The sequence below is a fragment of the Pelmatolapia mariae genome, linkage group LG3_W, assembly GCF_036321145.2.
Source record: "Pelmatolapia mariae isolate MD_Pm_ZW linkage group LG3_W, Pm_UMD_F_2, whole genome shotgun sequence".
In the NCBI taxonomy this organism is placed as follows: Eukaryota; Metazoa; Chordata; class Actinopteri; order Cichliformes; family Cichlidae; genus Pelmatolapia; species Pelmatolapia mariae.
In genome coordinates this window covers 15,108,106-15,123,719 of record NC_086229.1, presented here as the reverse complement: position 1 = coordinate 15,123,719, position 15,614 = coordinate 15,108,106, and the positions used below count along the sequence as shown (strand labels likewise).

The 15,614-nt window shown below is 40.8% G+C and overlaps 2 protein-coding genes across 2 annotated transcripts; one reads left to right on the top strand and one right to left on the bottom strand.

Moving 5' to 3' along the window:
* Positions 1 to 1,070: 1,070 nt before the first annotated feature.
* LOC135932600 (uncharacterized) lies at positions 1,071 to 1,967 on the top strand (the record flags this gene model as incomplete). Its single annotated transcript, XM_065470077.1, has 1 exon — positions 1,071 to 1,967. A coding segment is annotated over one exon (897 nt), but the record flags the coding sequence as incomplete, so codon positions are not given.
* A 3,556-nt stretch (positions 1,968 to 5,523) lies between these two features.
* LOC134620831 (gastrula zinc finger protein XlCGF57.1-like) lies at positions 5,524 to 13,945 on the bottom strand. The gene is made up of 3 exons (XM_065470123.1): positions 13,566 to 13,945; positions 10,851 to 10,944; positions 5,524 to 6,792 (listed from the first exon to the last, which is right to left on the bottom strand). Exons 1-3 carry the CDS (start codon positions 13,943 to 13,945, stop codon positions 5,524 to 5,526), a joined length of 1,743 nt encoding a protein of 580 aa, XP_065326195.1.
* Positions 13,946 to 15,614: the final 1,669 nt, after the last annotated feature.

The following is a 15,614-nucleotide window of genomic DNA, read 5'->3' as shown; positions in this document are numbered from 1 at the left end:
TGACTCCGTGGTATAATTCTCAAACACGTAGCCTAAAGCAGATAACTCGTAAGCTGGAGAGGAAATGGCATGTCACAAATCTAGAGGATCATCATTTAGCCTGGAGAAATAGTTTGCTGCTTTATAAGAAAACCCTCAGCAAAGCCAGAACATCATACTATTCGTTACTGATTGAAGAAAATAAGAACAACCCGAGGTTTCTCTTCAGCACTGTAGCCAGGCTGACAAAAAGTCAGAGCTCTACTGAGCCAACCATCCCTTTAACGTTAACTAGTAATGACTTCATGAACTTCTTCAGAAATAAAATTTTTATCATTAGAGAAAAAATTACCAATAATCATCCCTCAGATGTAATATTATCTACAGCTACTTTTAGTACCATTGATGTTAAGTTAGACTCTTTTTCTCCAATTGATCTTTCTGAGTTAACTTCAATAATTACTTCCTCCAAACCATCAACGTGTCTTTTAGACCCCATTCCTACAAAACTGCTCAAAGAAGTCCTGCCATTAATTAATTCTTCAATCTTAAATATGATCAACCTATCTCTAATAATTGGCTATGTACCACAGGCCTTCAAGCTGGCTGTAGTTAAACCTTTACTTAAAAAGCAATCTCTAGACCCAGCTGTCTTAGCTAATTATAGGCCAATCTCCAACCTTCCTTTCATATCAAAAATCCTTGAAAGAGTAGTTGTCAAACAGCTAACAGATCATCTGCAGAGGAATGGCTTATTTGAAGAGTTTCAGTCAGGTTTCAGAGCTCATCACAGCACAGAAACAGCTTTAGTGAAGGTTACAAATGATCTTCTTATGGCCTCTGACAGTGGACTCATCTCTGTGCTTGTCCTGCTAGACCTTAGTGCAGCGTTCGATACTGTTGACCATAATATCCTATTAGAGCGATTAGAACATGCTGTAGGTATTACAGGTACTGTGCTGCAGTGGTTTGTATCATATCTATCTAATAGACTCCAATTTGTTCAAGTAAATGGAGAGTCCTCTTCACCCACTAAGGTCAATTATGGTGTTCCACAGGGTTCAGTGCTAGGACCAATTCTATTTACATTATACATGCTTCCCCTAGGCAGCATCATTAGAAGACATAGCATAAATTTTCACTGCTATGCAGATGATACTCAGCTCTATCTATCCATGAAGCCAGGTAACACACACCAATTAGTTAAACTGCAGGAATGTCTTAAAGACATAAAGACCTGGATGGCCGCTAACTTCCTGCTTCTTAATTCAGATAAAACTGAGGTTATTGTACTCGGCCCTGAAAATCTTAGAAATATGGTATCTAAGCAGATTCTTACTCTGGATGGCATTACCTTGGCCTCCAGTAATGCTGTGAGGAACGTTGGAGTCATTTTTGACCAGGACATGTCCTTCAACGCACATATTAAACAAATATGTAAGACTGCTTTCTTCCATTTGCGCAACATCTCTAAAATTAGAAATATCCTGTCTCAGAGTGATGCTGAAAAACTAATTCATGCCTTCATTACTTCCAGGCTGGACTACTGTAATTCGTTATTATCAGGATGTCCTAAAAACTTGCTGAAAAGTCTTCAGCTAATCCAAAATGCTGCAGCAAGAGTACTGACAGGGACTAGGAAGAGAGAGCATATTTCTCCTGTTTTGGCTTCCCTTCATTGGCTTCCTGTTAAATCCAGAATTGAATTCAAAATCCTGCTCCTCACTTACAAGGTCTTAAATAATCAGACCCCATCTTATCTTAATGACCTTGTAGTACCATATCACCCTATTAGAGCACTTCGCTCTCGCTCTGCAAGCCTACTTGTTGTTCCTAGAGTATTTAAAAGTAGAATGGGAGGGAGAGCCTTCAGTTTTCAGGCCCCTCTTCTGTGGAACCAGCTTCCAGTTTGGATTCGGGAGACAGATACTATCTCTACTTTTAAGATTAGGCTTAAAACTTTCCTTTTTGCTAAAGCATATAGTTAGGGCTGGAGCAGGTGACCCTGAATCCTCCCTTAGTTATGCTGCAATAGACGTAGGCTGCCGGGGATTCCCATGATGCATTGAGTTTTTCCTTTCCAGTCACCTTCTCACTCACTATGTGTTAATAGACCTCTCTGCATCGAATCATATCTGTTATTAATCTCTGTCTCTCGTCCACAGCATGTCTTTCATCCTGTTTTCCTTCTTTCACCCCAACCGGTCGCAGCAGATGGCCGCCCCTCCCTGAGCCTGGTTCTGCCGGAGGTTTCTTCCAGTTAAAAGGGAGTTTTTCCTTCCCACTGTCGCCAAAGTGCTTGCTCATAGGGGGTCATATGATATGATTGTTGGGTTTTTCTCTGTATTTATTATTGTGCTATCTACTGTACAATATAAAGTGCCTTGAGGCGACTTTTGTTGTGATTTGGCGCTATATAAATAAAATTGAATTGAATTGAATTGGTATTGAGGCCGATACCAGATACCAGTATCGATATCGATATCGGTGCATCCCTAGTGGTGAGGTTAACAAAAAACACATTTCCTGTTTGTATACATTTTTTACAAATAAGATATTATGGGAGAAGGAGGGAGGAGTGTGCATAACACAGGATGAATGGACTCAAATATGGAAAGAACAATGGAAATGCACTGCCTCATAAAGATGGAGGCAATTTGGATGGAAAATTTTGATTAGGTTCTTTATCACCTCTTACCAAAAGTCTCCAAAAGTTGAATCTGTTCATTTGGACGTAGCATTTTGTGGGAGAAACGTTTCGTCACTCATCCACTCATCCAAGTGACTTCTTCAGTCTCGGAGACTGAAGAAGTCACTTGGATGAGTGACGAAACGTTTCTCCCACAAAATGCTACGTCCAGATGAACAGATTCAACTTTTGGAGATTTACTTTCCTGGATGATTGAGAATGCATCAAGAAACTCTTACCAAAAGATTTATTATGATGGGAATCCCCCGTATGCTGGGAAAATATGGACACAGATGACTACAACTCTGATATTTGCAGGCAGAATTTTAAAGCTTGGGTGAAATGGGGTCAATACAGTTCTTAAGCATGCATGCAAATATTCATTAGTCAGCTTTGAGCGAGTCTTTCCCATTCATCTTTAAATGCCAGATTTTCACTTCAGGAAGCACACAGCCCCACTCCACTGTTGGCCAACGCCCTCAATGACTTTTACTGCCGGTTTGATGAGACATCAAGCAGCTTTCACAACTCAATAGAGAATTCCCCAACAATAGAGACACTTTGGTCACTCATGGTAATGGTAAATGGACTGATTCTTATACAGCGCTTTTCTACTCTCCCGGAGTACTCAAAGCACTCTATACACACGCCACATTCACATTCTCACAAGCAATACCTCTATACTGAGTGCTTTCTAAATACACTCACACACATTCATACTCTGATGGATGCATCAGAGAGTAACTTGGGGTTAGTATCTTGCCCAAGGATACTTGGCATGCAGACTGGAGGAGCCTGGGATCGAACCTCCAACCTTCCGATCACTAAGTGACCTGCTCTACCTCCTGAGCTACAGCCAGGCTTTTATATCAAGCTCTGCTGTGTTCAAGCTATTAATTGCTGCGTGCAGGAGAGCCAAAACACACATCAAACATTAGAGTTCAGTTATGCCAGCTTTAACCTTGGGATGCCTCAGCTTCTCTTTTATATCCCCCACACTCAACTCTCTGCATCAGGAAGCTCCTGCCACTGGTCACCCTGGGAGTTTCGTCCTTCTACACCCTAACAGTTAGCAGATAACGTAGTGAAGCATCGCCAAGCAGTTTTCACAAGGTCATGCTGACACAAAATTTGACTCTGACTTTAAACACTGGTTACTTCAGGTGTTGCTCTGATATACAGGAAATGACATCACGGCTCAAACTCTTTGTCAGTAAACCATTTCTTTATTTAACATATACAATTTTGGTTTAATTGTTGCAGGATTTCATTACACAAACAAGCTGAAAAAAAAAAAACAAACCTGCAAAACACATGGATCAATGCATTCTTTAAAAATATAACAGGAAACAGACTTCTTAATCAAACTGCTGGAACAAAGCGAACCACTCAACACAAACACTACAGTAGAACAGTTTAGAAAGCTTAAAATGTAACAAGAGGCACATTTTCATTCATAGCTGCCTCATCAGATCTTTACAGAAGACTCCACCTGAACTCTGTGGAGCCTGATCTCAAGGGTTTCAGTCTGACCCTGAAACCAGAAGAGGATCTTTCTGTCTCTGCAGATTCACTGTGATCCAGAGATGGCAATGATTTCAGTCCTGCATCACGCTGATGTTTGCACAGAGAAGATAATTTAGTAAATGTTTTTGAACATTGGTAACAGTAAACTTCATAATCATTATGCAAATTTTTACTCTGTGAATTGTACTCATGGCCTTTGACCAGTGGTTGTTGATCAATGCTCATAAGAATTTGCATATTAATGATGAAGAAATTGACCTCACAGCCCATTGTTCATTCATTGGGCCGGTTTCAGTCGTTATGCAAATGTACTGTTTACAAGATTAACGTAAAAGCAGGAATCAAGACGTAACAGTTTATTTGTAACATGGAATCGTTTCTGAGTGGAGTATGAACTGAGATTACTCAAACTCTTTCACAGATAAGATAAGATAACCTTTATTAGTCCCACACGTGGGAAATTTGTTATCTAATTACTAATACGTTAGTTATAAAAAATTACAAGAAGAAAAAGATAAGAAAGAAAGAAACTCAGAACGAGCAGAGCTGCTGTAACAGGCTGCCGCACACGGGGGGCGCCGTGATGAAGTTCTCTTTCATGTGTCTACGTTCATGCTTAGTATGATCACATGATTGTGAAAAGGTTTTGTCTGTGTCTGCACTTGTATGGTTTCTCTCATGTGTGGACTCGTTTATGCTTTTCAAGCTGACATGCACTGATGAAGGATGACCCACACTGATCGCAGACATGCTTTTTAACGCCACTGTGAAGGAGTTCATATTGTTTGAAGTCCTTTGAAATGGTGAAGCCTCTCCCGCATTCTTTACAGTAGTTCATTTTGTCTCCAGTGTGTCTACGTTGATGTATTTTCAGAGTCCTTCAATTAGTTAGTTTTTCCACAAAGGTCACAACAAAAGTCTTTCCCACAGCGATGACAGGGTTGAGAACTTGATCCATCTGTGTCGCTCTGCTTCTAAACAAAAACACAAAGACAGTGTAAGTCAGTCCTTCAACATTTTTATCCTGAACGTCACCTGAAATAAAGAGCATCTCTGCCAAAGTCCAATTACATTTTACTGTTTAGATTATCACACTCAGCTCAATTTAATGTGCTATAAAAACGATAAGAGTAAAAACATTAAAGTAATACTAGTTTAATGCTACAATAACAGTAACACAATTCTCAAACACTATCCCTAAAAACCTGTGATTAGAGTCATTCATTTAATCATTCAGACCTGCCAGTAGAATTGCTAACATGCTAACACACTTTGATGAGCAGAGTTGTTTCAAACAGTCGGGCTGACTGTTTGAAACAATACATACCTCACAGTAACTGCACTTGTAGAGTCTTTCTGGTGTGGATCTGTTGGTGTCCTTTCAGGTAACGTGGATATTTAAAAGTCTTCTCACACAGGTCACATTTATAAGGTCGTTCCTCAGTGTGGGTAAACATGTGACGTTGGAACTCTGTGTTTGTAGTAAAGTGTTTACCACACTGATCACAGCTGTACACATCATGTTTGGTGTGAATGCGTAGGTGAATATTTCGGTTCCCTATCCGGCTGAAAGTTTTTCCACAAATGTCACAGCTGTACGCCTTAATTCCAGAGTGGGTAACTAGATGACTCTGTAAGCTGGTACTGTGAGTAAAAGCTCTGCCACACTGATCACAGGTGTACGCTTTAACTCCACTGTGGATTAGTTGGTGTCTTTTTAAGCTTCCAGACTCGGTAAAAGACTTTCCACAGTCTCCACAGCTGAACGGTCTCTCTCCAGTGTGGATGAGTTGGTGTGTTTTTAAGCTTCCAGAGTGGGCAAAAGACTTTCCACACTCGTCACAGCTGAACGGTCTTTCTCCAGTGTGGATGAGTTTGTGTGTTTTTAAGCTTCCCGAGTGGGTAAAAGACTTTCCACACTCGTCACAGCTGAACGGTCTCTCTCCAGTGTGGATAAGTTGGTGTCTTTTTAAGTTTCCAGACTCGGTAAAAGACTTTCCACAGTCTCCACAGCTGAACTGTCTTTCTCCGATGTGGATGAGTTGGTGTCTTTTTAAGTTTCCAGACTCGGTAAAAGACTTTCCACAGTCTCCACAGCTGAACTGTCTCTCTCCAGTGTGGATGAGTTGGTGTGTTTTTAAGCTTCCAGAGTGGGTAAAAGACTTTCCACACTCGTCACAGCTGAACAGTCTCTCTCCAGTGTGGATCAGTTTGTGTGTTTTTAACTTTCCAGACTTGGTAAAAGACTTTCCACAGTCTCCACAGCTGAACGGTCTCTCTCCAGTGTGGATGAGTTTGTGTGTTTTTAAGTGTCCAGATGTGGTAAAAGACTTTCCACACTCGTCACAGCTGAAAGGTCTCTCTCCGCTGTGGATGAGTTTGTGTGTTTTTAAGTTTCCAGACGTGGTAAAAGACTTTCCACAGTCGTCACAGCTGAACGGTCTCTCTCCGGTGTGGATGACCTGATGCATTTTTAGGGAAGCTTTCACAGTAAAATCTTTCCCAAACTCGTCGCTGTTATATTTTTTTCTTCCACTTCTTTCTTCAACAAAATTGTCGGCCTCCTGAGAGCGCTGACTTCTCGATCCACGTTGGTCCTGTAGTGACAGAGATACAAACAGAGGCAGTGATTTGTGGGAAATACATTATTCTAGCCGGCCTTTTAGTAGGGGTATTTTGTGAGCTTTTATTAAATAAGTATTTATACTTATTTTCATACACACATTGCAAATGTGCTCATGAGAGTTGGCATTCAGTCTTTTGAGGATCAATGCAAACACGCTTACAGACAGAGATAAACATTATACTTGTTTCTAGGGCAAAGATTACAGACATTTGGCTGTGCCTGTACGCCTGCTCAGTGAGATTAGCACAGAATGTACTCTGGATGTTTCGAGGAGAAAAAACAGCAGGAAACACAGATTGTGAGACGGTGAGGACGGTTTTTAAGTGTTATAGAAGTCAAGTAACTGACGCATATTATGATATCTGCTTACGTATTGTGAGGCTGGACTTTAATATACAAAAGTTGAGATCTCTGTGAGTGACGATTTTCTTGATTTTCTTTTCCAATATAAATATTTATTGCACTTATTAACTACACATCAACTTCGTAACAGTTGAGACTGAACATAAAAACAAGAAACATAAAAACAATAAATGCCTCACATTTTGTCGTTGCCGCAAAATGTTGTACTGCTTGAAATTCCGTCTCCACCGTTGCTTGACACTGCGTGTATAGAGCAGGTAGTGCAACAATAGAAAAATAGTTGCGGGACGGCACTGTGTAGCGTTTGTCTAGGGTGTTGATCATTTTCCTAAGTCCCTCGTTTTGCACAGTGTTGATGGGAGCCATATCTTTAGCAAGGTGATAAGTAATAACCTCCGTTCAACGGGTATGGGGAAGCGCTGTATAAGGTTCCCGTTATTGATGTTTGGGTGGATTTTCTCCAGTCACTTTCTCGTCATCCCTGAGGTGCTCTCCATTGGTTTTTCCCAGCCAATTTTAGCAGCCAGCGTCTGTATTAGTGATGGGATTTCCGGCTCTTTCGGCTCGGCTCACTAAAAAGAGCCGGCTCTTTCGGCTCCGAACCGGCTCTTCAGGTTGTTTCGTTGCTTTAATTAATTTATTATTACAATAATATAAAATTGTGCAAAAAAGGAATTACTAATGTGAAAAAAGTGGTTTTATTTATATATGTTTATATATAAATAAATACAGTTGCCCCTAGAAACACGTACAAACTCCAAGAAGCTCGACAAACTCTAAAACACATTTCTAGCGTTAACTGAACCTCCGAAACAGAGCTACCTAGATCACTTAAATTACACAATAGAAAGCATATGTATATTGTTTGTGTATTTATACACAAGCACTCATATATATTCAAATAATAATAAAAAAAAAAAAAAGTTCATTTACCTCTTACTACCACACACCGGTCATTGGTACTTGCTGGCTTGTGTAGCCTCTAGGTAACAAAAGCTCAACAATTCTGGAGCACTTCTGTTGTCTTTTGTACATGTTTTGGAGTTTTTACGTGCTTCTGAGGCTACGTCCAAAAGTACACGGGTATTTTTGAAAACAGAGATTTTCCGTTTTCGTTTTAAAAAATAATCCCGTCCACATGTAAATGCAGAAATGAAGGAAAACGCTGCTAGGAGCATGCCAAAGCAACAGGTGCCAATATATTCCTAAACGTGTAGAAATGTTGGCCAATCAGAAGTCTAGAAGCCTCGGTGGAAAATAGCAAACAAAGATGGGGCATATGTATGTGTGGAGGGACAGTAACTGTGTGTGTATATGTAAGCATTTAAACACTGCAGAGAGTACAATTAACAGTAACAGTATTGTAGAAATTAATTTCACCGAAACAAAACGTGACGCACAGTGTGACGTCAAAAAAGGCGTGTGACGTCAAAAAAGGCGCACATCTTTGACGCTGTGTTTTCTCCGTGTTCCTCATCCACGCGTTAATGCAAAAACGGAGTTTTAGAAAATATCCACCCTGACAGGCATTTTTTAGAAATCTCCGTTTTCAAAAATACCCGGGTGCGTGTGGATGTAGCCTGAGTTTTTACGTGTTTTGGAGTATGTACGTGCTTTAGGGTTTGTACGTGTTTTGAAGTTTGTACGTGCTGCTTTGTCTCTAGGGGCCACCGTAAATATACTTTTAGTTAGTCACTCCACATAAAATGTAATAAATAAATCATATAATACAAAAACCAACTAGTCACTGTTCAACTTTTAACTATTTAAATTTTCAGCTTTTCCTTTTAAACAAATTTAAAATGAAACAACACAAAACACTGCAAACCACAGCACAATTAAATATAAATTAAGATATGAAAAAGAAGATGCATATTCTCTGTCATATGGGCCTGCATGAATAAACTTTCTGAATCCTTTATCATCTGCAACTGAAAATAGTTGTGGATGATTACTGTACCTTTTTAATGTGACGTTGTTGTCCCTGGCTCTTTCTCTCTCTCTCCCTCCCGCTCTGTTCCTGTGCTACTGTGACTGTAACTACCGCCCCTCCCCCCTCTGCCCAGCGCAAAGCACAAGGCTCGCGTGCGGAGTGAAGCAGAAAAAAAAAGTGCGAGAGAGAGGGTGAGAGAAAGAAAAAAAACCCACGGCTCGCGATAAGGAGCCGGCTCGCGTCGTTCACTTCAAAGATCCGGCTCTAAGAGCCATTTCGTTCGCGAACATCATAAGGCTCTGCCCTTGTCATTTGTTGAGCAGGAAGAGTGAGCGCTTGTTTTCATGCAGATTAAGTCCCGGATCAAAATGCGGTGCAATCGTCATCGTCTTTTCTTTTTTTAATCCTTGTCATTTGGAAATGAGATCGCGATTTTCTAACGATTAATCGTGCAGCCCTACTTACAGTGATCACGCGGTTGCTGTAACAGTAGCCTACATTCAACAGCTGCAGCCCTCCTGCTGCCAGCTGTACACATCAACACCAAAAACAACAAAAGCACAAGCAGCGCACAGGTTTTAAGCCAGCGAGGCATCATTGTAGAGGCAGTGAAGGTGAGCCCATCTCACCTGCAGCGGCATCGCAGACCACGAGCCGCCACAATAATAAAACATTTTTTATTTAATTATAAATAAATTCTTTCTCCTAATGATTTCCTGGGTTTTAACTAATTAATAACCCCAAAGGAAACATCACAAAAAACACTTAAGGTCATGAAAATTAATTGCGATTTAGTAATTCACTGAGGCATCCACCCTATTTATTGAAAAGTATCGTATCTGTATTGGTATCGGATCCATACCAAAATATTCAGTATTGCACACCACTACCATCAAGCGGTGCAGCTTCGTAGCTGAGCAAAGTCGTACTGAAACATTTGACTAATTTTTGAGCACCATGTACATAAAATCGTTCTGAGGTCAATAAACACAACCAGAGTTACATAAGGCACGCGGGATTATAAGGGGCACTGTCGATTTTCAGAAAAATCAAAGGATTGATTTGAAGCGTGCAGTATTTTCCAAAAACATGGTAATAACGACGGCCTGCTAGCATGCTCTACCAAAAATAGTGCTTTGTTGTGCATCTGACGGACGAAAGCCAAACCAGTTCCACACCACTGAAGTTGCAGCATTTTTACAAACCAGTTTTGGTTCATCCGTTTCTTTAAATGACCCGCCATGTGCTTATGTAAACATATGCACTGCGCATGCGCGTTTTACCCATATTCTATCGCAATATTTCATTTTCCTATCGTTGCCTAAAATTACAGGTATTACCGTGAACGGTATGATACAGCCCAGCCCTACACGCGTCAATATTTATGTCTCCAGATTGTTTGTATAGTGAGCCATTAAGACTGTACTCTTGGTACAGTTTTTATTTTTGCTGCCTTTGTCTTACACTGTCAAACAAACACAGATTTGCAGCGTTTGTATGTGTGTGCAAAAGCAAATGTGCCAGGCCTCAAAGACAATGGGTGGTTTGCACAACAAAAGCAGGATGTGAATCGAGCATATGACCTGTACAAATGTCAGCAGGGGTGATTAACACTTGAGACTTGCACCAGAAAATAAAAAAGTCAGTAATTCTAGTAGGTGTTGGTTTCAAGGGATTTCTGCAAATGTGCGCAGGGTTAGTAAATCTAGTGTTGAAGTTAGCTCGGTGCTTACCTTTAGATGAGCCCACAAACCGAGAGAAACTCCGTGATGAAGCTGGAACTCTTTCCAAACAGGAAACAGGTCAGGGAGCAGAGACCCACGTGGTTCACGCTGATCTCAGCTACGATCCAGGAGACAAGGGTGTGCAGATCGATGCAGATATCGATCCAAACGTTGGTAGTGGTATATGATCGATACTTTAGTTTGTTTCTCTCCTGGAGGTTCACTGTTTACTCGCTGTGGATGAAAAAGCAGCTCTGTCTGTGTGAACACCTCTTCTTATGCGGCAGACGCACTTTGCTCCGCCCCCTTCTTCCTGCCCTGCTGGGATTTGTTCCTGTGCCGTCACGTGACTCAGATGCGCTCAGAAGACGCATTTGGACTGCAGAGAGAGAGAAAGAGGAGCAACATGTGGAGATATTTTATGACTGTAAATGAAAATGCTGGAGAACAGCTGGAAGGCTGTCAAGCCACAGGGGACCACAACAAGCTGTAGAGTTCAGCTTATTTTTCACACCTCAGTTAAATGCTTTGACTGAAGTCTCACTGCACACACTCAAACTTAGTGTTTGTGAACACCTTGGTCATTATAACCTGACACTGATCAGTGCTGCTCTGACGACCACACTCACATCCATGTAATCATTTAACTGGGATGATCTGGATTTACTGCACAATGCTGAATGTGTCCTTACAGTACAGGGAATAACTCTCTCTGTGTCCCTGTAGAGAAACTCTGGGTTTGTGTGCTGACGAGCATCACTCACAGTATGATACAAAGGCTCACTCATACCTTTCCACACATGTGACAAATTCAAAAAGATGCTGAAACCTTTAGAACATCATAAACTACACATTGTTGTACTCTTTTAGGATGGAACAGCTTTCAGATTTATTTACTCTTAAAGGATAAAAGATGTTTTTAAGAATTTTGCATTCAAGAGGAGAATGTTTAAATAAGTCATGTAAATGAGAATTTCAAAGTTGGTGGCTGCAGTATATACAAATTGGTGTATCTCATAAATAAAACTATGAAGACTCTCAAAATTAATTTGGAAACTGTTTTATGCAACTTTTTTACATTTACAATTTTCAGGGATGAACCTCTGAAATTACTTTAACTAGAAATTTGTGTAAAAATACCACTATTGCAATTTATTTAGTTACTGATGACTTAATGCATACATATGATTAAAATTTGGGATATAATGGTTGTATTGATGTATAGCAACTTAAAATACTCCCAGAAATGGCACTACAACATGTAAAAATATAAAGATAAGCTCAGGCGGACTGGGTTCTTTAGTAGGTCTAAAGGGTCAAACTGCGTCCTCACATCATGAATATGAAGGGTTGTAGTGGGAGAAGGTGGTGTGAAATCCTCATAGCTGTGGAGTGAGGAGGGGGCTCCTGTGGGTGAAGTCTTTGATGGTGGTGATGGCTCTGTGCTGGTGGGAGTGGGGAGGTGGGGGGATGATGGACCAAAGTGTCTCTATTGTTGGGGAAGGTGGAGGTGTCAAGGCTGCTTGATGTCTCATCAAACCAGCAGTAAGAGTCGTTGAGGGTGTTGGCCAACAGCAGGTTGTCAGTGGAGTGGGGCTGTGTGCTTATATCCTTACTCTCATTTCCCTTAGCGTATCTGTAACATGCAACTTCTGTCGGTGCTGTGCTACTGGAAACTGAATTTCCATCACACTATATGTTGTGAGGATCTCAGTTCAGTCATGGTGTGTTCTGCAATCCTGCTGAATTGTGTTCCAGTCCCATCGACTGTGTATGAGCGTACAAACAAGTGTGTGGCGGGGATGAATCGGAATGTCTTGAGCCTCAGCATCACATCATCACAGTGGGTGTCAAAGTAATACTCGGGCAATTCGGAGTCTGGCGAGTCTGAGAGGTCCCATGCTTGCATGTCTCCCTCTGAAAAATGACAACAATAACAAGATGTTATATTTTGTTGCATAGATACTCACACACACACACATTTAACCTACCATTTGGTTTATTTAGTTGTCAGACGGCCTTATGATTTTAGGCTTGCACAGGGTAGAATGCATGCCAGTCTTCGGACAAGTCGCAAAATCATCAAAAACAAGGCGTTTTCTAATACCCTCGTACGCAGTGTTGAGCCTATCCCTCTTGATGGTGTCGTCAATCTGGCTAAAGAGACGCAGCATTGCTCTCCAGTCGCACAACTGTATAAAAAACATGTCCTTAAACCATGTAGTGCGCTCTTCTATGTTATTCTATAGTCTTCTATGAATGTTATTTGTGACCATCTGTTGCGTTAAAACTAGTAGCCCCTGTCTCACTCTTAGTTCAATATTCCGAAATCCTGATTTTTTAAATAAAATGATCTCATCAACCCGTGAAAGAAACCCCAGTAGATGTGTAAAAACTAGTTCAATTAAAACTAGTGGTTTGATTAAATGAAACGCTTGTGAACAAGCTGACATTACCCATTCAGAAGAAATTCCCACTTTTGCCGTTTTTAAAATAAAATGCATGCATCGCTGCAAGCTGAGATATTGTCAGAATTATAAAATTAGTGTGATTAAAACACTATTACCAACACTTTTCACTAGATGTAAATAAAAAGCATCCCCTCTTTGTTAAGATGTACTGTGAAGCAAAACAGCTTCCAAAACAAACAATATACTGAAAATGTAACAAAGGCAGAGGTTAAGAGTAATTCAGGCTTTTCCTTGCATGTTATGTAGCTGATACCTGCTGTCTTGTGTGGTCTCCTGGTTGTCTGGGCTGTTGTCAGCTGCATGAGTGTTACTGCCTGCTACACAGATTTCCTCAGACGGACGTGATCTGACATTACATCTGTTAGTCTGACGTCTGTCCACAGTCGAAGACTCTATGACTGAAGCAAAAATGTCTTTAAACGCCGCCAGAGAGCGTTTGACAGTCTGAGGAGTGATCAGTGACTTTGCTGTCAAAGGAGGCACTGGAGCTCCTCCTAGAGGTTTTAATGAAACTGCCGTGTTGCCATTTTTGGGAAGAGCGAGTCTGGGAGATTTGCTCTGTTTAGACTGTTTCTTCCTTTCTTTTTTAGGTTCAGGCCTCTTGGGATGAAGCTGCTGAGGCTTTGAGGACATGTTCTCCAAATCTTCAGCTACGTTGTTGACATGCCACCATCCGCCCAGGGCTCTCCTTCTCCATTTGGCTGAATCTGCTTCCGTCAGCCGCTCCTTAAGTCGACTTTGCGACACGGGCACTTTTGGTGTGACTGATAGTTTTCCAATAGGATCGTGCTGATATCAGTCTGACTCTGAAAAACCCCACACAGGGAAACATTGGGAGAGACACATGTTACGTCTGGAGAAAGGGAGACATAATCAGATCGAAAACAGTGATGTTAAAAGTAACAGTTTCTCAGGTGCCATTGTCTAGATATTGAACTTTGGTTTTATTATATTAATTTCCTCTTTATGATAGAATGAACTTTAATGTCCTCTTGTTTAACCTTCACCCAGGACTACCCGAAGCTAGCGTGCAGCTAGCAGGCTGCACTCTGCTGGGACAGGACAAAGGACAAAGGCATTATGTTGTTTTTTCTGAATCTTTGGTTTTTATTTAGCCTTTTCTCCACTTTTGTTCAATGAGTCTTAGTTGCACACTGCCTTTGAAACACATGTTCAACAAGAAGCCACAGAAACCTTTATCACATTAAAGTCTCATTGTTTCTGTACAGATTTTCATGTATTCTCATGTGTTTGGCTCCCAGAGTGTCGATTCCTCCTCCTGTCTCATCTTCCTCTGTTCTCTGTTACCTGGTCTTTCAGAGTACTGTTAGGGTGATATTCTGCCAAGTGTGAAGTTGATGAGCTTCACAGTTACAACAGGTTAACATTTCTGAATAACATGATGAAAGTACAAGCATGAACATTTTAAACATGTTTTTATATTTATTTATATTTCAACAATATGTTTGAATGTTTTAATCCAGCAGTTTAAGGTCGGGCTCAGACTAAAGTCTGTGCTAAGACGACACCATTGCAAAATGTTCATTGTGTTTTTCAGAGGTGGGCTTTCTGCATCATTACCCTGTTGCATAATCTGAGTGAGCTAAAGGGCATGAACTGATAGCTTCATATTCTCCTTCAGGATTATCAGATAGGGAGCAGAATTCATGTTCATCAAGTGAGACAAATTGTCCAGAAGCAGCAAAGCAGCCCAGACCATCACACTACAACCGCCATGTTTGACTGTTGGTATGATGTTCTTTTTATGAAATGCTGTTATTTTCAGTGCAGATGTAAGGGGACTAAGACTTTCCAGAAAGATGAGCCTTTTGTCTCGCCAGTGCACAGATTATTTTCCCAGAAGACTTGGGGATCATGGAGATCATTTTGGCAAATGTGAGATGAGCCTTCGTGATCCTTTTGGTCACCAGCAGTTCTCGTCTTGGGATTCTCCCGGTGTTTGAGGATGGAAGCAGGGTTCCTACAACTTCAGCAAAGTTAGATTTAAGACTTTTTTTGTCACTCAGTATTTAACAATAACAACAAAAAAAACTTAAATTAAGAGTTAGATTTATTAAGACTTATAGACTAAACAGGGGTTAGAGGTCAACATGTTGAAATTTGCGTGTGATCAGTGATGAGGGGTTTCTGTATTACCCCTGACATGCTATTTATTTTACAGTCAGCAGACTTCAAGTCTGAAAGACTTTCTTCAAAACATACAACATGCCTCATACACACTTACACTGCTGCTTTTATCCATGATAATTCTAGCTCACAGACAGGAAAAAATCATGTCTTT